At 53.3% G+C, this 20,927-nt stretch overlaps 8 protein-coding genes across 8 annotated transcripts; 4 read left to right on the top strand and 4 right to left on the bottom strand.

Moving 5' to 3' along the window:
• Positions 1-44: 44 nt before the first annotated feature.
• On the bottom strand, positions 45-1,806 carry CDV56_105509 (sugar porter family MFS transporter; the record flags this gene model as incomplete). The annotated part of the gene is made up of 3 exons (XM_026759128.1): positions 45-432; positions 497-765; positions 829-1,806. The coding sequence occupies 3 exons, from the start codon at positions 1,804-1,806 to the stop codon at positions 45-47; spliced, it is 1,635 nt and encodes a 544-aa protein (XP_026618567.1).
• Positions 1,807-4,607: 2,801 nt separating this feature from the next.
• Positions 4,608-5,396, top strand: CDV56_105227 (uncharacterized protein; the record flags this gene model as incomplete). The annotated part of the gene is made up of 1 exon (XM_026758846.1): positions 4,608-5,396. The coding sequence occupies one exon, from the start codon at positions 4,608-4,610 to the stop codon at positions 5,394-5,396; it is 789 nt and encodes a 262-aa protein (XP_026618566.1).
• Positions 5,397-5,481: 85 nt separating this feature from the next.
• Positions 5,482-6,795, bottom strand: CDV56_105117 (uncharacterized protein; the record flags this gene model as incomplete). Its single annotated transcript, XM_026758736.1, has 1 exon — positions 5,482-6,795. One exon carries the CDS (start codon positions 6,793-6,795, stop codon positions 5,482-5,484), a length of 1,314 nt encoding a protein of 437 aa, XP_026618565.1.
• An 870-nt stretch (positions 6,796-7,665) lies between these two features.
• Positions 7,666-9,387, bottom strand: CDV56_104910 (uncharacterized protein; the record flags this gene model as incomplete). The annotated part of the gene is made up of 1 exon (XM_026758529.1): positions 7,666-9,387. The coding sequence occupies one exon, from the start codon at positions 9,385-9,387 to the stop codon at positions 7,666-7,668; it is 1,722 nt and encodes a 573-aa protein (XP_026618564.1).
• A 659-nt stretch (positions 9,388-10,046) lies between these two features.
• On the top strand, positions 10,047-11,369 carry CDV56_104744 (uncharacterized protein; the record flags this gene model as incomplete). Its single annotated transcript, XM_026758363.1, has 5 exons — positions 10,047-10,242; positions 10,292-10,359; positions 10,435-10,814; positions 10,862-10,926; positions 10,975-11,369. The coding sequence occupies 5 exons, from the start codon at positions 10,047-10,049 to the stop codon at positions 11,367-11,369; spliced, it is 1,104 nt and encodes a 367-aa protein (XP_026618563.1).
• An 806-nt stretch (positions 11,370-12,175) lies between these two features.
• Positions 12,176-13,474, bottom strand: CDV56_104576 (putative UbiD family decarboxylase; the record flags this gene model as incomplete). Its single annotated transcript, XM_026758195.1, has 4 exons — positions 12,176-12,950; positions 13,010-13,218; positions 13,282-13,367; positions 13,423-13,474. 4 exons carry the CDS (start codon positions 13,472-13,474, stop codon positions 12,176-12,178), a joined length of 1,122 nt encoding a protein of 373 aa, XP_026618562.1.
• Positions 13,475-16,437: 2,963 nt separating this feature from the next.
• CDV56_104047 (OPT family oligopeptide transporter) lies at positions 16,438-18,811 on the top strand (the record flags this gene model as incomplete). Its single annotated transcript, XM_026757666.1, has 3 exons — positions 16,438-16,612; positions 16,661-16,828; positions 16,881-18,811. The coding sequence occupies 3 exons, from the start codon at positions 16,438-16,440 to the stop codon at positions 18,809-18,811; spliced, it is 2,274 nt and encodes a 757-aa protein (XP_026618561.1).
• A 772-nt stretch (positions 18,812-19,583) lies between these two features.
• Positions 19,584-20,819, top strand: CDV56_103851 (FAD-dependent oxidoreductase; the record flags this gene model as incomplete). The annotated part of the gene is made up of 1 exon (XM_026757470.1): positions 19,584-20,819. One exon carries the CDS (start codon positions 19,584-19,586, stop codon positions 20,817-20,819), a length of 1,236 nt encoding a protein of 411 aa, XP_026618560.1.
• Positions 20,820-20,927: the final 108 nt, after the last annotated feature.

The raw sequence follows: 20,927 nt of genomic DNA, 5'->3' as shown, positions 1-20,927 counted from the left end.
TACTCCACCCTCAAACCAACCGACTCCAAGCAATGCAGATCAAACTAGGCAATCTCCGCATGGTAGCTCTGCTCCTCCTTCCGGCCCCGAGGAGCTCCCTCCTCCCACTCCGTCGCCGGGATCTCAAACTTGCTGCTCTTCCACGGCGCCACATGGTTCAGATACATCCAGTCGATCTCCTCGAGCGTGCGGCCCTTGCCCTCGATAACGCAGAAGTAGACGACGAACGCCGCGACGAGCAGACAGCCCGCGAAGACGTAGCCGTAGGCGAAGTCGATGGCGCCGGTGATGAAGGGGGTGAAGAAGCTCAGGAGGAAGTTCCAGAGCCAGTTGGAGGCGGTGGCCAGGGCCATGCCCTTGGCGCGGTACTTGGAGGGGAAGAGCTCGGCGACGATGGCCCAGACCATGGGACCCCAGGTCATAGCGAATGCACTGATTGATTCATTAGTTTAGAGAGAAGAAAAGGTGGAGGGTAGGGAGGGAGGGAAGGACATACGCAATGAAGAAGCAGGCGACGACAATCATACCCTTGCCGACCTCGGGGGTGTTGGTGGGGGTGTGGACGTCGAGCTTGAAGTGGCCGATGGAGGCGAAGATAATGAACATGCAGAACATGAAGCCCGCGCCGAAGATGAGGGATTTGCGGCGGCCAAAGTTCTCGACCACGTACAGACCGCCAAAGGTGGTGACGAAGTTGACGGCGCCGAGGATGACGGAGGTGATGAAGCTGTTGGAGAGACCGGCTCCTTGGAAGATGGTTGTTCCCTTTTTCCGTTCCGTCAGCATGGCAGGATGAAGGCAGGATGAAGATATGGGAGAGGGACATACGTAGTAGAAGAAGTAGTTGGCGCCGGTGAGCTGCTGCAGGCACTGCAGGAGCATACCCAGGGCGACACGGTAGAACATGCGCGGGGCGGTCAGGAACTCGTGCCAGACCTGCGACTCGGACTCGGCGTCGAGCTGCTTCTGGATCTCGTAGAGTTCCTGAACAATGACGCGGTGGTTCTCGGGCACACCGTACAGCTTGGACATGGTGCGACGGGCGCTGTCGATCTTGCCGTGACGGTACTCGAAGCGAGGGGATTCAGGGAAGAAGGCCATGCCGCCGCCCAGCACAAGCGAGAAGAAAAAGGTTAGGCCCAGGGTAATGCGCCACTGGGCGGTGCCGTCCAGACTCTCAGTCCCCAAGTTGATCAGGTAGGCCAGGAAGATACCCAGGGTCACGAACAGCTGGTAGCAGCTGATCATGGCACCACGGATGTGACGCGGGGCACTCTCGCCCTGGTACATGGGGACGAGCAGCGAGCAGCCACCGACCCCCAGACCGGTCACCCAACGGCCGACGACCATCTGCCACCAGTGACCGGAGGGAGAGGTGATTTGCACGATGATACCGACGATCAGGATGATGTTCCACAGGGTGATGGACCACTTGCGACCCAGCTTATCGGCGATGGGAGCACCGGCCAGAGCACCGATCAAGGTACCGATGGACAGCAGACCGACGATGAGACCGGAGCGAACGTGGCTGAAGCCGTACTTGCCGTCACTGTATTCACCATACCGCTGCAGGTAGTTGCTCATCTCCTGGAAACCGGAGATCTGACCGGTGTCGTATCCGAACAGCAGACCTCCCATGGAGACGAACAGGCCCATGATGGTGGATCGGAGGGTCAGGCGGGGGATGGGGGTGTTGACTCCGGGATCCAGGGGCTTCTGCGCAGCCACCGAGTCGGAGCTGGAGTATTGAGGCTGGGGGGCCGGGGTGATGGACTCCCCATGGTGGGTTTCTGTCTCGAGACCCATGTTGTTTATTCCTTTTGGTAAAGCGAAGATAGTATAAACATAAAGGGAAGCTGGGTGTTGTACTCCGTAGCGTAAGGTAAAAGCCCAGAAATGGTTGAGTACGGGAAAAGGAAGAAAAAGGAAACGATCAGAGGCGAGACGAGGGCTTATTTATGTTGGTCAGTTCCCTGCCCGGGCGAGGAAAAATCAGAGCAAAAGATCCACAGGCACACAGCCTGATTGAACCAGGAACGACGAACGAGGAGAGGAAGTGTGGGGAGGACCGCATCCCGCTGGAGATGACGATAGTCGGCACGGGGACAGACAGACACAGATGCCGTCAGCATCAGCATCGGTTCTGGATGATCCGCGAATATGACTGGCCCGAGCAGTGGACAGACGAGCACACATGGCCAGTCAGAGTCAAGGGCAGGCAGAACTTCGGGATCCACGCGGCCATCGGGTGGACGAGACCGGCGATGATTATTCATGTAGATAGAAGATTCTGCGACTTGGTCCAGGGTCTTAGTAAGAAGCGCCACGATGGACGATGAGTGGTTCGTCAAATGAGACAGACAGGGCCTTATATTGCGATGATGTATGCCAATCGTCTGTACAGTATAGCGACAAGGTTTATGTGTCGGCCGGAGAAGACATGCAGTAATGATTGTCAGGAATCCTCATCCCATCCTCATCCTATCCTCGTCCTCATCCTGATCCATTATTACTGATTCCTTGAGAGAGACTACGACTCCACATCTCCAGACTCGGCAGATTTTTCTACGCACTAGACTAGTCCTGCCCGGAAGGGGGCGGAATGGAATCCCCAGCTGGACGCTGACAGTCAGTAACCTGGAGAATGAGGGGTGGCGATTCCTGTTCAGTTCACCGGTGAAGCCATATGCATCAGTATAATGCAGGGATGCGGAGTATCTGGAGAATCATACAGTAGATGTCTACAAGAGCTGATGTGCCAATAACCCTACATTGCTACCCAACATCATCCAGAGAGATGACACCGACCGAGACGGGTCGGCCTCGGCAACTACAAGTCAGACAGACGACGAAGAATCCTGAAAACCTTCAGAGAGAATCCCGACCGAGCCGAGAGTCGTCAGTGGCGTTGGTAGAAAACGCTGGTTCGCTCCTGCAGCGTCCACCAAGCTTTCAGGCACTTCACCGTCAGCAAAATGACTTTGTGGCTGTTGATCCTTTAGCCTTCCACACTAGATACTTGATAGTCAGGGTCAAGAAGACAAGGGTAGAGTCTACACAATAGACAGATGATCATGATAATGGTCAATCCATCCCCAGACTCTGGACTATTATTGCCTATTGTCCTGCAAATCTGCTTTCGTCTATCTGTCCTGTTCTGGAAGACCCACTCTGCCCGTCCGGAATAGGAATAGCGTCAGGGCTAGGGCTTATCACCTGGTTGTCTGCCAACCCATTACGTCATCAGCTAGAAGCAATCCATGGAATTTCTCGCTCCAGACTGATTTAGGTCAGGTGATCTCACCTGATCCGATTACAAATCAAGCAATATCACCTGACTGCAGTGCCACATCTTCATTGGCCACCGCCACACTCGCTCCTCCCTCTCCTAGTTAATTGCTGGGGCTCTGTTCAGATGGAACAAAATCAGCTCACATCAGTATGAAGATGATAGTTATGATATGGTATTCTTACTCATCACTTGCTAAGGAAATATTCCTGAGCTTGGGCCATCTAGATAGCAAGACTATCCCACAAGCTAAGTCTTCCTAGCTGATATATTTATCCTTAGGTAGAACAGTAGCTCTGACTGCACATAAGGAAAATGATTCTGCGAGTTAAATCCTTTTAAATATTATGAAATTGTCTAAGCTGGCTAATCAATGGGTTCTTCTCTTTTGCTCTCACCTTCCTGTCCACCCTAGGCCCCTGGCGATGATGATTGACATACAATAGCTCTCTTAGGGTATTGCAGACAGATTCTTGATTGTAACTGCGTCCTTATATCAATAAGGCTCTTCATTACCAATGTATCAATCCCTGAGTCGAGAATATTGCATGTCTTTGATCAATCTGGGTCTTCAGATATGTTGAACTATGATACCAAGGAAACCAGCTGCTACTTCACAAGCACTGGAACTCTGAGGCAGGATCATGATAGTAACGCATCAACCACTCTTCCCATCACGACCATTCAAACCCTGTCTGTTCCTCCTCTATCAAGCTGTCAGTTAAACTCTGGGAAGTAGTGTCCAACTGATCTTTGGTCCACCGTTCACCGTCCGATATCAAAGCTCCCTCGAGACCTTGTGGCTATATTTATTATGTATCGCTATTGGATATCGGCGAGCACACTGACATGGCTGGAGAGAAAGTTCATGAGATCACAAGATGAACAATATGCCGAGTCGTTGTCGCATGCGGACAGAGCCAGAGGCAACCAGCGCCCAGAATCTTGACCAATAGATTTCTGAGTGATTGTCCGAGCATCAGCGTGATATCTACTATACCATCTATCTTCGTAAAAAGTCAAAGCGAAGGCGAATGATATCTTGACTATTGACAGACGCAGGAAGCGATTGGCCGCCGCTGAACGCCATACCTCGTATTCAACCTTCGCCAGCCTTACAAACAAAAAGTCAACAGAGCCGACGAGGCTGAAATCTTGTATATAAATCTTCAGCCTTGCGCCACTGTCACCTATATAGATCCCGACACTGACCCTTGCATGTCCATATGAGAAGCGTCAGAAAAACGGCAAGGAAATGTCAAACCAAGTAGTCCAAGGCTTCAGCCTCACCAACCGCTGGCTCCTCTACACCAGCGTCATGCTCGCCCCCGCGCAATTCCTCTCCGGGATCGGCAGCAACTGCCCCAGCAACCTCGGCTTCCTCGCCTACAACTACTACACCCAAATCGCCTGGTACCAAGCCGTCCGCGACAAGCAGCTGCACGCCCTGTCCCTCCTCCCCGTCCACTTCAACCTGGTCTACCTCTTCACCTACTGGGGCGGGGTGACCTCGGGCAACATCTACATGGCCGTCCTGCAGGGCCTCGGCACCGCCGCCGTGCTCATCCTCAACACAGTCTCCGCGTGGAAGAGCTGGGAGACGAATCTGCCCGAGGGGTACGGGACGTACCAGTTCTTCTTCTTCGGGTGGCGCACGCTCACGCCCGGGTGGCGCAAGTTCATCCTGGCGTGGCAGATCGGGGACTCGCTGTTTGCGGTCAACGGCGTGCTTATCACGCTCGTTCTGCCTGTTGTTGCGGTCCAGCGCCGGTGGGAGAGGAAGGTAGAGTGGTGGTTCAAGTATCTGGCTGTTCCTGCTGGGGCCGCGCTCATGCTTTTCTGCTTCTGGCCGCTTATCCTGTGGACGGAGCTGATTGTGCAGCGGAATCATATCGAGTCGGAGACGGATATGGTCGCCGTGTGGCTGTTTGTGGCGCAGTGTGTTGCTATGATCGTTCCTAGCTGTACGGGGTGGATGAGGTCAGGAAAGGAGAGAACCGGGGGAGATCGTGGCGAGGATGGTGAGTCACTGTGGTCTACGTTCTGCGCGGTGGCCAGAGGTCTCAGGAGACCGGCGATGCAGGATGGAAATGAGTTACAACCTTGATAGTGCATGCCCTTAGACCCTCTGGATGAGTGTCTAAACTAGCCTAACAATGAAAATGGCTGTGACACGAGAATGTAACCCACCGCTAAAACAAGATACACGAGGTCTGATACATCGGCATATCGACATGGTACAGATCCGCCGTGTACAGCGCCGTCATCGTCGCCGTCACATTAAACCAAAAGTCACTTGTGAACCAGTACCCATTATCGCAATCCCCATCCCCAGGAACCAGCGTCACATCCCCGTTATCGCCGACCATGTCCGCATCGACACTAAACACATTCACAACCGTCGCCCTGGCCTGCAAGCCAGAGGACAGATCAAGCAGTCCCTCAAACAGATTCACCGTCACCCCGACCTCCGCCCCGACGAACGGGTCCATCTGCGCGTCCGCCAAGGCAGACAGCCTCGCCGTCGCGGTAGCCGTCGGGGAGAAACCCCTCACGGAACTCTCGGTCATATTGAGGAGATCGAGATGGAACAGCCCGTTGCTGGACATGGTCATGTTGCTGACGGCGTCGGCGGTCCCGTTCATGCCCATGTCCACGCCGACGTTGAGATCCAGGACCGGCCCGACGGTCAGGATGCCGGGGATGGAGAAGCCGGCGGCCTCGACGGCGTTCCATTTGTAGGTGTACGCGTTGCGCAGGAAGGAGCCTGCCGCCGAGGCGGAGATGCTCAGGGCCGAGTCCATGGCGAACGCGAGGTCGATGCCGAGGGATATTGCGCTCTGCGTCTCGATGTTGTACTGGATGATCCCGTCGATGGTGACTGACGCGTCGAGGGTGGCCTCGTTGGCGTGGATGGTCAGGGCGGGGGTGCGGATGAGGTCTCCCGACCAGGCGAGGTCCACGCTGGTTGTGAGCTCGCGCTTGCGTTGAGTCGGGGCAGGCTGGCCAAAGGCAATGGTGACGTTCTTGGCTTGTTGCTGGAGGCTGGTCTTGCTTGTTGAGGCGGTGATGGTCAGAGTTGAGCGGTTGAAGAGGAGAGAGGCCGCGTGGTATATTCCGCGTTCGGCTTCGGCGTCGCAATTGCCCAGGTGGTTGGTGACGAGCAGTAAGCCTGAGCGTGGCCAGGAAGAGTATGCTTGGTCAAATGTGGCGGTGGAATTGAACGTCACCGTCACACTCTCAGCAGAACAGGTCACGCTCGACAAGTCATTGACGTCTTCGAGAACGATGGAAGGGAGCTGCAAGTCGGCCTGGACGAAAGCGCCAATCGAGCTTGAGTTGATGGCTTGATAGTAGAGAGAAATTGCTGACGCAGGCTCAATGCTGGCTGCCGTGGTATCTCTGCGTAGAATGGTAGGATACAGGCTAGCCGCCAGTGGATGGGCCGAAGCAGTCAGAAACAGACATGCTGCAATAGTAAGGAGCCCGGGAATCGAGCGAGCCATTATGACAGACAAGGAATCAGTACAGGATTTCCTGAGGCCGTGTGAACTTTGCGTTTTGCATCGATAGCACCGGACAAAGGCCCTTTATATCATTGTCAACTTCAATGTATGCACCGGCAGCAGCAAAATCACCGAGATGACGAACAGCGCCAGTGAAGACGCTTCAGGGCCATCTATTGCGACATGTGCCTGTTACACCTGCTCTGATATTGGTGCAACATTGCAGCCACCGGCCTGAGTACATATGCCCACTGCATTAGTTCTTGATGTCGAGCTGGAATGGAATTCATGCCTGATAATACCCACCAAGAATCGTCCGGAAGAGGATTACCGATCAAGACACTGAAGATCATGGTGATGAACTTTGCATAGTGAAAATGATATCAAACTAGTCTAGCTTACTGACATGTGACAGGTGCTATTAAAACGACTACATCCGTCCAACGGCGAGGGCAATTGAAATCCACGAATCAAGTCCATTTGCTTTAAGCTATTCTCATTCCTGTTGTCTGAAAGACGACCTAAGGTTCCACAGGCGTCAGCATGTGCTTCAACGGCGTGGTCTATTTGGGTCCCCGTCCGAATTCTGCAAGACAATATAAACGTGCATTAGTGCAACTGGCATCTGTTCCTTGCTCTTCTGAGGATGACGAGTCTTGTACTACAATGTATCAAGTATTAATCCTTGAACACGTGCTGGAGAGGTTGGTTCATGCCCGTCACTGCGAAATCTTTAATCTAAGTATTGGAGTAGTGCGCTGCACAATGCCAATTAGGGCATACTAACTATCTAGAAGCAATACCTCTCCAGTCTATTATATTAATTGTATATACAAATTATGCGAATATACAAGTGCTAGATCCCTCTCCCTAGACAAACGCAGCAAAAGGCGAGGTAGCAGCCTGCGACTCCTCCCACCCAATGCACTTCCAGCAAGTCAACAACCCGTGAGGATCGTACTTGTTCTTAATGCTCACCAACCTCTCATAGTTATCGCCCCACCACGCCTCGCGCCAGTTGATCGTAAACGGGTTCGCCTCATTGCTGTACGCCCCGCTACCCGGCGTAATCCCCTCAATCACAGCAGTCATGTTCTGGATCGACGCGATCTTCTGCACCCTAGTAGGGAGAGTGCTGTTCCACGCCCACGACGCACCGGAGCCCAGCTCCCAGATGGCCTGCCGCCACGCGGGCGACGCACTCGTCGACCCCTCGGTGTAGTTGTAGAGCACCGGTCCGACGACGGGGATGTACGGTGTCTGGCCCATCGACTGGATGAGCGCGAAGAAATCCATCAAGTTGGCGCGGCCCTCGGCGGTTTCGAAGACAGAGCGGGGGATCAGCCGACTGCCGGGGAAACGGGTGACGCCGACGGCGACGGAGCTGCTGGTCACGTACTTCTCGTAGAAGGCGTACCAGGAGGTGAACTCTTCGATGGTGGCGGAGCCGCCGTTGGCCTCGGCGTAGGCGATCACCTCGGCCAGGGAGGCCTGGGCTTGCTCGACGGTGAGCAGGGGGGAGACGTTGACGAGGGTGTTGCCGGTGATGTGGCCGCCCCAGCCTTCCTGGGCCCATTGCAGGGTGTGGTTGACGACGATGTCCATGAAGGGGAGCATGTTGGTGGCGGTGCTGGGGAACTGGACGTTGGCCGCCACGAAGCGGAGGGCCGGCTCGACAAGGTGGGTGCTCTCGAGCACCACGCCAAAGGTTCCGCCGCCGCCGCCACGAAGGGCCCAGAAGAGATCGGCGTTCTGGTACTCGTTGGCGGTGCGGTAGACACCGTCCGGCGTGACGACCTTGAACTCCAGGACGCGGTCCACTCCGAGCCCGTACACGGGACTGAGGATGGAGTGGCCGCCGTTCTGGACCCAACCGCCCGAGACGCCGACGGTGGACGAGTAGCCGCCCAGGACGGTGACATTGTGCTGCTGCGCAAAGGTGTACGCCTCATCGAAGTTGACTCCGGCACCGACGGTGATGGCATTGTACTTGAGACCGGTCTTGTTGCAACCACGCGGAACAAACGCGGGATTGTAGTGCATGGACCTCAGATTGCGAGTCCACAGGGACAGCGTGTCACGGCCACTGCTGCGAATGAGATAATCATGGCCGCTGTTCTTGATGACCAGCCGCTTGCCGGAGCAGTTCGAGTACCGGAAAGCCTCGATGACGTCCTTGGCGCTCTGCACCTCCAGGTAGTGCGAGGGCACATTGCCCTGGCGGCAGGTGGCATTCACAAACGCCAGGGGGTCAGTGGGATCGCTGCTGTCGAGCAGGCACTGATTGCTGGGATCAGACGACCACATCTCATCCTGATTGTTCATGTAGCCATTGGGAGAGTTGGTTCGCAGCCACGGATCGCTGTAGTTGGCCTGAATGGCAGCGCAGGCCGCACTGTCGCGAGCCACCGGGTGTCCATTGTAGCTCGAGAAGCAGGGCAAGGAGAAGGGGGTGAGCGGCTGCACGCGTCCTCCAACCGTCGCATTGAAGTGATTCAAGGTGCAAGTTGAGCAAGCATCCTTCCCTGCGACGACAGTCGAGCTCAGCAGAGCCAATAAGGCGAGCCCGGATGGTTTCAAACTGGAGGCCATGATGATCCTTCTTGGCGATGAGGAACAACACGTGGAAGGACAGGGGGAAAACAAGGAAGATAAATTGGTTTCTCCCTGTGGAAATGAATCGAGCCGAGTTGACCAAGCCCATATGTTTCACCGAGCCCGGTCCGAGATCTCATAGGGGATTGCGTGCATGGAATGGATCCTCAAGGGGCCAAAAGTGAGACATCAGCAATGAGAATGCAGCAAGGTCAATAGTCGATCGGAACTGGACCGAAGAGCTATGATTGGTGCGGTACTGGATTACCTCAGCCCTACATCCCTGCTTAGCCTCCATATAAGCTCTGTCACTTTCCCTAATCCGGTGAGAGATCGGCACCTGTGAAACATTCTCAGCCAACCAGAGCCGGAGTCGTAACATCAGGACCCAAGCTAATGCCCAGAATGGAAAGTAGGCCCGGCAAATGGCGGCCGTTGCCTCAGGCCTTCGTATGGTACGGAGTATTGCCCCAAGTCTCTCTGTTGGCTGTTCTTGTGGCTGTTCTTAGGCGATGGGCACATGGAGAAGGTTCTTTTCTTCAATCTCTTCATCGGCAGTGCAAAGGACGATGTAACCTTCCAAATAGCCAGATCATGGCCTGATTTACTCCCTATTCCGATCCTCAGATCTCTTCTTTCTCTCCTCCATCGCCAGAATGGCGCACGAACAGAATACCTACTGGAAGAATGTGCTCACCATTGTGCCGATCGTCGGGGCCGGTGTGGCCACCATTATGTTTCTGTTGCGTCTGTTCTCCCGACGACTGGCGGCCGCTGGGTTTTTCCTGGAAGACCTGTTGATGGGCATTGGGTTGATCCTCTCCTACTGCGCTACGGCTTTTGTGGTGGAGAGTGAGTGCGCTTCATCGAGGATCTGCAGACAGAGAGCTGACCGCTGTAGCTGCCTTCAACGGTGTTGGTGTGCCAGTGGCATCGCTGCCGCATGATGAGCGGTATCGCATCCAATTTGTATGTCTGTCCTGACCCACACTGTCAGACCATTGATGGCGGTATGCAAGCTGACAGAATTCCGCATTGCGGCAGGGATCCTGGATGATACAGAAGTTCTGGGCCCCGTCCATGGCCTTTGTCAAGATCTCGATCGTCGTCTTCCTCAAGCGTCTCCTGGGGTCCGTCCGTGCATATGCCATCGTATCCAATTGTCTGATCGCCTTCATTGCTGTATGGGCCCTTACCGCGCTCCTGGTCAACACTTTCCAATGTTGGCCGGTGCAATACTACTATGACAAGACGTTGGAGGGACACTGCATGAAAGGGCAGGTGCAATTCTTCCAGGCGATGGGGTCGATCGCATTAGTCGAGGATGTCATCATTCTCTGTCTACCGATTCCCATTGTGTGGAGGCTGCAGATTACCTTTCGGCAGAAGATGGCATTGACGCTGGTGTTCTCTCTCGGTGGACTGTATGGCCTTTTGATATGTTGTAAAAGCTTCAACTGACCGTTCCCAGGGTGTGCATCTTCAGTCTCCTGCGCCTGATCGAGTTCCGCAACTTCGTCGTCACAGATCTTGCCTGTGCGTTTCGTTCCCTGTTCCATAAGAAGATGACACTGACCGCACCAGCCTCAAGCGCAAAAGAATCCATCTGGACCTGTCTCGAACTCGACGTCGCCATCATCTGCGGCTGCCTCCCACTCCTCAAACCGCTCGTCCAAGGCTTCCTCGGCAAGGTCAAAAGCGGCGTCTCCAAAGGCTACTCGCAGCCCTCCACCGGCTCGAAACTTCCCTTTCCCGCATCCCGGACTAACAACGATGGTTTTCAGCAGATCGATGATCCGCATGGCACATTGGCATCCACCGCATCCAAGTCTCCCAATACAATGGCTACGCCGAGCTGCAATAGCTCCGATGTGGAATTGCAGGGCATTACGGTGCATACCAGTATACGACAGGATGTGGATGGGCGGTCGGACGTCGGTAGTACGGATCCAGTGTTGAATCATAACTGGCGACAATGATATACTGTACGATATTCATTTCAAATGCAGCTCCGTAGCTGGGACTCGATGAGCGCTGCCGCCTCTATGCACGAGAATAATCTGGATTGACCGACAGAACAGGACACGCAGTAGGACCGTAGATTTACGCTGCTGGTCCAGGATGTCAGAACTGTCAACTGAGTGACTCTGTTGCCCTTCTGCTCGTTGCAGAGTATCAAACCGGGAAGCGTATGTCCTTTGCAGTAACAGCACACAGCCTTCCATTACCATCAACCTCGAGGCAAAAGACTCCTTGCGAACGTCTCCAAGGTACCTTTCTTCAGCTATCACAGCACGGTGCGCAGGTTGATCATCTAGCTGCGAATTCAACATCAACTCTAATTATGCCTTTGTGATCAGAACGCTAGCAGTATTTCAGAAGCGCTTCGACCCTGACGAACTTGCAGTTGGCTCTCCAAGTTGGCCGTGGACAGTTTCAAGCTTCCGTATGGGACGTTTTGAGTGGCGCCAGGCGTTTACTCCATAAAGGCATGCTTTATAGACGACGCCTCGGCTACATGGTGCATGTTGTGGCGGATATCAGTTAACCAGGCAGCGTTTGCTTATCTCGCGAGAATTTCTCACGCGAATATCATTGTCCTACAGTTACCACCGCAGCTGGCAAGGATAGATCGACGGCTATACTGGAGATGCCGTCTGCGAACCCAAACTGCCAAGGAAGGAATTAGTCTATGTATGTCTATCATTATTTATGTCATCTATGCCGTACACCGTCTGTAGAATAGCCACAGGCACAGAAAGTATCAAGTATCGCTTGACCGCGATCACCGCACAGTCGTCACAACCGTCTGCACCGGCCCAGTCTGCGCCCCCGTGGTGTCAAACTCCAGACTGGCACTACTGTGACTCAAACTATCGCTCCGCCGCCCCTGATCCACCTCGTTCGTCACATGGAACTGGCGATGGGCCCAGATCTCCAACGGCTGCTCGCGATTGATATGCTCGCCCGACTCGGTGCGGTCGATGGTCGAGCGCACCTGCGACTTGTCGCCGCCGCGGAAGCGCGAGAGGTGGATCGTCGAGCTGTCAAGGCGGTCGGCGTACTTGTTCTGGCTGCGGTTGTAGGACGAGTGCGCGAGGAAGGACTTCCAGTTGAAGAGGCGGCGGAAGAGCGTCCAGGTCTGCGGGATGTTGGTGACGATGACGGCCGTGGCGGCCTCGCGGACGTACCACTCCAGCCATTTGATGCCGTAGGGCTGGGAGATGGAGTAGTACTTTGAGAGGATGGAGCAGAGGATGACGAAGGCGCCGAGGGAGAAGACGGCGCAGAGGGTGAGTTTCTTCGACAGGGTGAGTTTCGCGCGGATGAGGAGCGGCAGGGGGATGGCCATGATCATCACGTCGGTGGTGACGTTGAAGGCGAGGGTGATGATGACGTGGTTCGTGTAGACGGAGCATTGGACGCTCTTGGGGGGGACGGACCAGTACGCCGAGAAGGGGCGGCACCAGACGGCGAAGAAGAGGATCTCGATGAGGAGGAAGCTGAAGGCGCAGATGCCGCCGATGACCTTGACGATGCGGTGTTGCCAGAGGCCGGTTCTGTGAAGGCACATCGTTGTTAGGGGTGGAAAGGTGCGTAGAGTGTTGGTGATGCTCACGTCATGGTGGAGTATAGTAACAGCAGACAGCATTTGCATCCCCAGACGACAACCAGCCAAAACTGCTCGACCGCCACGACCATCTTACTGCCTTTGACGCGGTCTGGGATTGTTGCTTTATCGATCGTCTCGAACTCACTCGGGGGGAATCCGTTGGTGCCGTACTTGTCGACTTGGACCAGGAAAACGGTGAGCAATATGTAGAATATCTATAGAGAGGCAGTTAGCATTGCATCCAGGACTCCCAGTGATTGCAAAAAGCAACAACGTACCACAACCACCCCCATGACGAGATCCTCCATCTGGAGGTTGCGGGGTACACCCATCTGCAGAATGCGAGACACATAGCGCAGCGTTGCTGTCCGATATCTGTTAGAATCTTGACCTCCCAGGCGACAGGAGGACCAACGTACTGATGAGCAGCACCACGGCCATCCACACCCATTCCTCCGAAGCCTGAACCATCGTGAAAGTGCCCTTTTACAGGGAATGATGCCGGGCAAGCGGTAGCAGCCTATGTGCGCATGGAGAATATACAGGAGGATTTTGAAAGACAGAACTGTCGGGTCAGCCTCCTTTTACTTTGTCGTCCATTTCCTCTCACAGCAACGAGTAATGACTCGCACACTTGTTGAAACGATTCCTCAGGAACAGACGCCACCCAGGCGGGGCCTACCAGATATAAGTTATACAACCCACTCGGCCTTTGCGGAGTGTCAGGACTCAGGACTCAGGAACACCCCGGTCTACTGGGAACGAGGGAGATAGTTCCCTGGAACTGGAACAGTAGTAGCCTCAACCATTGCAAACGATTCATTTTAGCCCATCAGACAGCATATCATCACACGTGGCTGCTGGCCATTTCCAGATCACTTGCAGCCCCGAGGCGTTGCTGGGATAAGTCCCGACTGTGTGATTGGCCGATATCGTTCTGGGCGTTTTCTGTTTGATTAAGTGTCCGCCTTGGAAAAGTTTATTGTGAAAATTCTTTCCCCTTGTCTCCAGCGTGAATCCCTTCGAGAAAGGATCGTCTTAGGATCGAAGTCACAGACCTGCCAAAGGGACTGGCGTGTAGATCCTCGATTCATGGATATTCACATTGGAAATTGACATTAGAAGCTTGCATTCCTTGTGCATGCAGGGTATTAGTGGTCATGACTCCTGGTCGACTATCAGTTGCATGACTCGAATTCCAAGACTCGGTCAGACCTATTCTTGCTAGAGGTAAACTTTGCCGAGCGAGACATTCTCAGCATGCGCCTGTATCCAGTTAGTTAGCTGTCATTCTCCTTGTTCTTATCTCACAGCTGGCTAATAGCCAGGTCGCCAGACTCGAGCAAATTTCTTTCTCGAACAAAGTTTAACGTTACCAGCTACCAATTAGACACAAGATTGCCTTGCATTCCCCACTGGAAGAGACATCTGCCAGTGTCTAACATACGTACTGAGAGATAATCCCGGAATATATGCGTTGATTTACGGTTGTCTAGTTGTCTAGTTGTCTTGGTGCTTGACTTTCGTGCTTGCTAGTCCAGTTCTCGCAGTATACTTCTGTCCTACGAATCTTGCACTGTGCCATCTTGAGAAGACATTTAGTTTCCAGGCTTAGCGGATACCAGCATCGATCCATGGATCCAGTCACCGATATCGCTTCAAGCTTCAGACTGCCATTGTGGCCGCTGTCTGCAGGGGCCCTCCTAGAGATCACACAAGTGTAAGGGAGTCTTCGAGATCTTGCTAGAGGTATCAGGGAGTATATTAAGCGGCGCTATGTGAAGAACAATTCTGCATTTCATACAGAATATGAGCTGGTTGAATGAGCGGGACTGGAGACAGAGGATTCGATTAAGGCAACTCAAAGTCCCTCATATTAGTAATGGTGGAATCATGATTTCATAGAACCTTATACACACAAGGAAAGAAAAGCATTCAACAGCATCCATCATGAGAACTACAGAAATGCCTCTTTAGACTCATTCTCAAGCTTTAGGTGGTTCTCCAGTGATAGAATGATGCTGTAGACTGCCTCGCATGACAGATGTATAGCCAGCAGCTGCACTTATGAGAAGTTGACCATATACATGCCCTTTAAACTGATCATAGAACTCAGTTTTCAAGGTCTTCCTACTCAGTAGTCATATCCTCCCACTACCTGATCACCAATCTATTACACTACCTTCACGCCTCTGCTTTTGTGGCAGCTTGGCAGGAGAGTTTATGTCCACAACACTTCACACGTTGCGGGCTGACTGGGTACTGCATACACTTGTCTGCCGAAGAAAGTTTTTAAAAACTGCTTAAGCTTCTAGTAAACCCAGTGTCATGGACGATGCAGCTACCCCGGCTAGGGATTCTGGAATTCATTTCCACATCTGAACTTCTAAAGTAGGTTCCAGTCTAACCGCCATACTGGATTGACAGCCGTCAAAAGGGGGCAGTACGACCGATTTCGAGACAAGTTCTTCTGGATTGATAATAAGCTGTCTCAAATGGCATCCTTGCCGCAAATGGCAATTATCAGGCCTTCTTGAATTCCACTGGCTGTCAGTCGGCCCTAGCATTGCCCTCGGCACCACAGTCGATGGTCGTTGAGTCCATGCTATATCTAAATTAGTGTGATGTTCTACTCACAAACTCTATGCTTTAATGGCTAGGTGGATATTTGACAGAAGTAATCCAATAATTAGTAAATAAATCTCATGCATAGATGTGTTGTTTTAACAGAGTTTATGCTTATAGATTTCTACTTCATGATTTCTCCTATATATAGCATCCTAATGCCGCAGAAGCTCTCCTCCATGTTATTATAATGTTTTTATTTAGTATTAATAGCTTAAGCATAGTCTGAATGATTTAATATTGGCTGAGTTTATTATGTAAGGCATTAGATGTCTTCCTCATATTGTTGTCTTGTTCCACACCTAGCAATGGGACAACCTATTTATGTAGTGGGTTGACTCTTATTTTATGCTTATTTTATTCAAGAAAGGTCATTATAGACCCGATCCTCGAGAGATCAGAAGCCAGGCGCTAGGTAAAATGAGGCAGGCGCATCAGCATGGCTTCATGATGCGATTCTTAGCCTGTGTGGTGAGATACGGACGCAGATCTATCCAATGACAAGGATGATTCGCAATCTCAGAAGTAGTTTGGAAATGCTTCGATGCACTTAATATATAAATCTAGGAGCTTATTTGCCCATAAAAAATGCTTCGACATCGACCATGCATTAGTTTCAATGGCGACATGCTAGGATATTATGCACAACCCCTCATCCGTGCAGCCTGGATGTAACGTAGGAAATAGAACTAATCACCTGGCTCAAAATCCTCTTCTCCTCTTTTTAACGTAGGATCCGTTCATACATATAGTTGGTTCTGCTCCTAACCGACACATCGACCCTGGGCATATCAGAAACTGTTAATACGATGGATGACAGGAATGCCTCAGCGGTCAACAAAGGTATAGAGCCAGAAGAGCCGTACAAGGACGGATCTGAAAAGCAAGCAAAGGATGTTACTCAAGAAACCGAGAGCGCAGAAACCCCGGGCTCGCAGCCAAACGATGCTGAATATATCAAGGGACACCCCGTCATTCGAAACGGTAAGCATGCATGCTGGCCACTGCAACCGCAATGGACTAACCCAACAGGCGCCGATGTCTCCAGGTTCATCGTCTCTGTGAGAGATGACAGCGATCCTGCGTTAACCTTTCGATCGATCGTCCTGGGCTCCGCGTTCACTGCGCTTTCGAGCGTGATTACGATGCTTTATACCTTTAAGCCCACGCAGATGCAGGTGTCGGCAATCTTCATGCAGCGTAAGTCGATTCCTCAGCGAGCTCTGGCTACCCTTGTAACAGTCGTTTCTAGTTCTTGTGTATGTGGTTGGACAAGCGTGGGCGTTGCTTACTCCACGCCCAGACAGGTGTCGATTGAAATGGCTGCAACGCACACTCCAATTCCTGAATTTTGGACAGCCCTTCGGCATCAAAGAACATGTCGTTGCGTCTCTCATTGCTTCATCTGGTAACAATGGTCTTTCTGGGGTGGAGGTCTACGCCGTCGAGCGTCTATTCTACAACATCAGCGTCTCGGCGACGACTGCAGTGCTGGGAACATTCTCCATCTCACTTTGTGGCTTTGTCCTGGCTGGACTTCTGCGGCCACTGATCGTCTATCCAGCTGAAATGGTCTACTGGTCCACGCTTCCGCAGGTGGTCCTCTTTCAGAACCTCCATTTCGACCAACGGGCCAACCGAGGCCGTTTGATCAAGTTTGGGTGGGCTCTAGGGCTTGCTGCTGTTTGGGAGATCTTCCCTGCGTATATTATAACCTGGCTCGGGGGCTTCTCAATCTTCTGCCTGGCTTCAATGCGCGCTCCTCAGCATATCCGGACTGTCTTTACGACAGTGTTTGGGGGAGCATCGTCTAACGAGGGCCTGGGTCTGTTGAACTTTGGTCTCGACTGGCAGTACATCCAGAGCACCTACCTGTCATTACCTTTGAAGCAGCAACTCAACTCGTGGATCGGTTACCTGATCTTTTATCCGGTGATGCTTGGTCTCTACTACGGGAATACATGGAGCGCAAAGTCATTCCCGTTCATGTCAACCTCTCTGTTCAATAGCAACGGCAAAAAATTCTCCACCACTTCCATTCTCAACGACAGAGGCACAATTGACTACGAGAAGCTGAAGGAAGTGGGCATCCCGCATCTCACCTCCAGCACAGTCTGGGGCTACCTCACGCAGAACCTCGCCATCGGCGCACTGATCACTCACGTCCTCATCTTCTACAGCAAGGACATGCATATTGCCTGGAAACAGGCCCGCAGTCGAACCCAGCCCGACCCGCATTACCAGGCAATGCTCAAATACAAGGAAGTCCCGCTGTGGTGGTACCTCGCATTGTTCGTCCTCGCCTTCTTCGCGGGACTTATCGTAAACATCAAGGGTGAAACGACCCTTCCAGCGTGGGGCTACATCGTCGCCCTCCTCCTCGGCGCATTCATCGCCCCATTCTCCTGCATCCTGTACGGGCTCTACGGAACCGGCGTCGCGACTAACCAGCTCTCGAAAATGATCGCTGGCGCGGTCCATCCGGGTCGCCCCCTGGCGAACCTCTACTTCGCCAGCTGGTCGCACCAGGTCATCCTGCTTTCTGTGAATCTGGCCAACTGGCTCAAGGTGGGTCAGTACACCAAGATTCCGCACCGGATCATGTTCGGCACCCAAGTCTACGGCACGTTGCTAGGGGCCGGGCTCAACTACGCCGTCATGACGACAATCGTATCGAATCAACGCGCTATTCTCCTCGACCCGACAGGAAACAGCGTCTGGAGCGGGTCAACAGTGCAGAGTCTGAACTCGCAGGCCATCACATGGGCGCTCGCTCGAGACGTCTACGGCGTGAACGGCCCGTATCTCATCGTTCCGCTAGGGCTCCTCATCGGCCTTGCGTTACCAATCCTGCATTGGGGTCTTGTCCGGGTCTGCCCGCGCACGCGGTCCTGGCCGCTCAATACGGCGATCATCGCTTCGTTTGCCGGGCAGGTGTATTACGGCAACACATCGTGGATTTGGTCGTCCATTGCGGTGGGTGTGTTCTCGCAGCTGTGGCTTCGGCGCCGGCTGCCTCGCATTTACAACCAGTATAACTACCTCATTGGGGCGGCGTTGGACGGGGGGTCCCAGATTGTGATTTTTATCCTCTCCTTTGCGGTTTTTGGGGCCAGTGGGAAGGAAAATCCGTTCCCTACGTGGTGGGGGAATCCGGCCGGTAATCCTGATCATTGTCTTTAGTGCATTCAGTCCTCTCACATATGTCGATATCAGGTCTGCCTAGTCAGAGGTCAAATTACTAAGGTCCTTCTACGTACTTGTAATAGATAGCATTAGCCATTTAGCAATAAAAGAACGGACTGATTTTCGCGCATCAAATGCTTGATCTAGATTGGTGGAACCTATGCTGTCTAGCACAATATCAAATCGAAATGCCAGTATTGATAACCCTCTGCGAGGAGCGGATATACTCGTAGTGACTGTGGGAGTTGCAGGCAAGCCCGGAATGACAAGAGACGATAGATTGCAACAACTTATTCGATCATCTTCCTAACTATTCATCTTAGATCAGTGCCTAGTGGGCGTCTACATTCTGCTTCATGTACCACAACCAAAACGGAGAAGATCAACGCAGCATCATCAGCGAGCTCCCTGCCCTGTTCTAGAAACCTGGGAGTCTGATGTTGCCTCTATGTTTATCAAAGTTACCCTGTCGGTGTAATCCGGTATTCCTGCCATAAGGAGCATGTATATCTATCTCGTATTCCAGGGGTGAGGTCCTGTGGATGTACTGGTAATGACCCTATCACATGGCCCTTCCCGACAGGTCTATGCATCCGGTCATGGCGGTCTATCATGCAAGGAAAATAGCGGTGTTGTAGACGAGCAACTGCATGGAGGCTGTCCGGCTTACGAGTTATAGTCCGATGTTCAGGAAGGGCATTCAAAAGTCAACACATAGACACTAGAAACGTCCATCAATCGTTCCCATACATCATATCCACACCCGGTCATGACGGTCATCGACCAGGTCGCCATAATCGGCGCCGGACTCTGCGGTCTCACGCTGGCCTTGGCCCTGCATCAACAATCCATTCCGTGCATCGTCTACGAAGGAAGGTCTGCACCAGAGGATATCGGCGGAGCCATCATCCTTTCCCCCAACGCCCTGCGAATCCTAGACGAGCTGCACATCTACGCCCGCATCAGAGACCTCGGCCACGAAAGCGAGACGGTCCTGTTCCGAACCGAGGACGACCAGCTAGTCGATTCGTACGAGATTGGCAACGAGGAAAAATACGGCTACAAGGGTCTGCGGATATACCGATACGCGCTCATCAATGAGCTCCTGGCCTCGTTGGCCGAGCGGCGCATCCCCGTGCACTACGGGAAGAAGTTTGCGCGCATCTGCTCCGAGTCCGAAAGCGAGGTGAGCTGGGAGTGGGCGGATGGAGGCGTCGGCCGCGCGGGGTCTCTGGTGGGCTGCGATGGAATCTACTCTCGCGTACGCGCGTATCTCTACCCCGAGCTGAAACCAGAGTTCATCGGCATCGTGGCGGTCGCGGCGGCGGTCCCAACTAGCCGCGTGGACTTGCCAGAGGGGTACGGGCTGCCCGTGACGATCATGAGCCAGACGCACGGCGGGTATATCATCGCGCCGCAGCAGTCTGATGGCTCCGAACTGATGCTGGGGCGGCAGCGGCGGTGGCCAGAGTTGGACCGGGAGGGGTGGGAGGCGCTGGCGACCGATGAGGCCTGGTGTATTGATTTCCTGCGTCAAGGCTCGGAGCACTTCCCGCCGATCATCCGCTCGAGCGTGGCGAATATTCAGCGAGACAAGATCAACGTTTGGCCCTTCTACGTGGTCCCGCGGCTGGATCGCTGGGTTTCCGACTTCGGGCGCGTGGCGATCATGGGTGATGCTGCGCATGCGATTCCACCGTCGTCGGGCCAAGGTGCCAACCAGGTCCTGGAGGACAGTTATACGTATGCGCTGCTTCGGGGTCAGTGCACGCCAGGCTCGCTCGGGCACGCCCTGCGTCGATGGAAAAAGGGACGCCAGGAGCGGATTGACCGGCTGCTGAAATTTGCTGAGGAGATGAACCGACGCCGGATGACGGAGTGTGTAGCAGACGGCTGCGAGAGCAAGCCTGTCATGACGAAAATCACGGAATATCTGGACTTGGACTGGGTGTTCAAACCAGATTACCGGAGGATGGTCCATGACTGGGTCCAAGATTCCTCATGATGTGGTGCATAAGCTCCTGTAGAGTGCAACCAGGGATCTGCAGCCTGCAAGGGAATGGCATTGTGCAAGATCCTGTGGACCATTTTCCTTGTCATTGTTACACCGTGT

Source organism: Aspergillus thermomutatus (genome assembly GCF_002237265.1).
Source record: "Aspergillus thermomutatus strain HMR AF 39 chromosome Unknown NODE_6, whole genome shotgun sequence".
Taxonomy (NCBI): Eukaryota; Fungi; Ascomycota; class Eurotiomycetes; order Eurotiales; family Aspergillaceae; genus Aspergillus; species Aspergillus thermomutatus.
The sequence above is the reverse complement of the archived record's forward strand: the minus strand, read 5'-3'. Positions and strand labels throughout refer to the sequence as shown.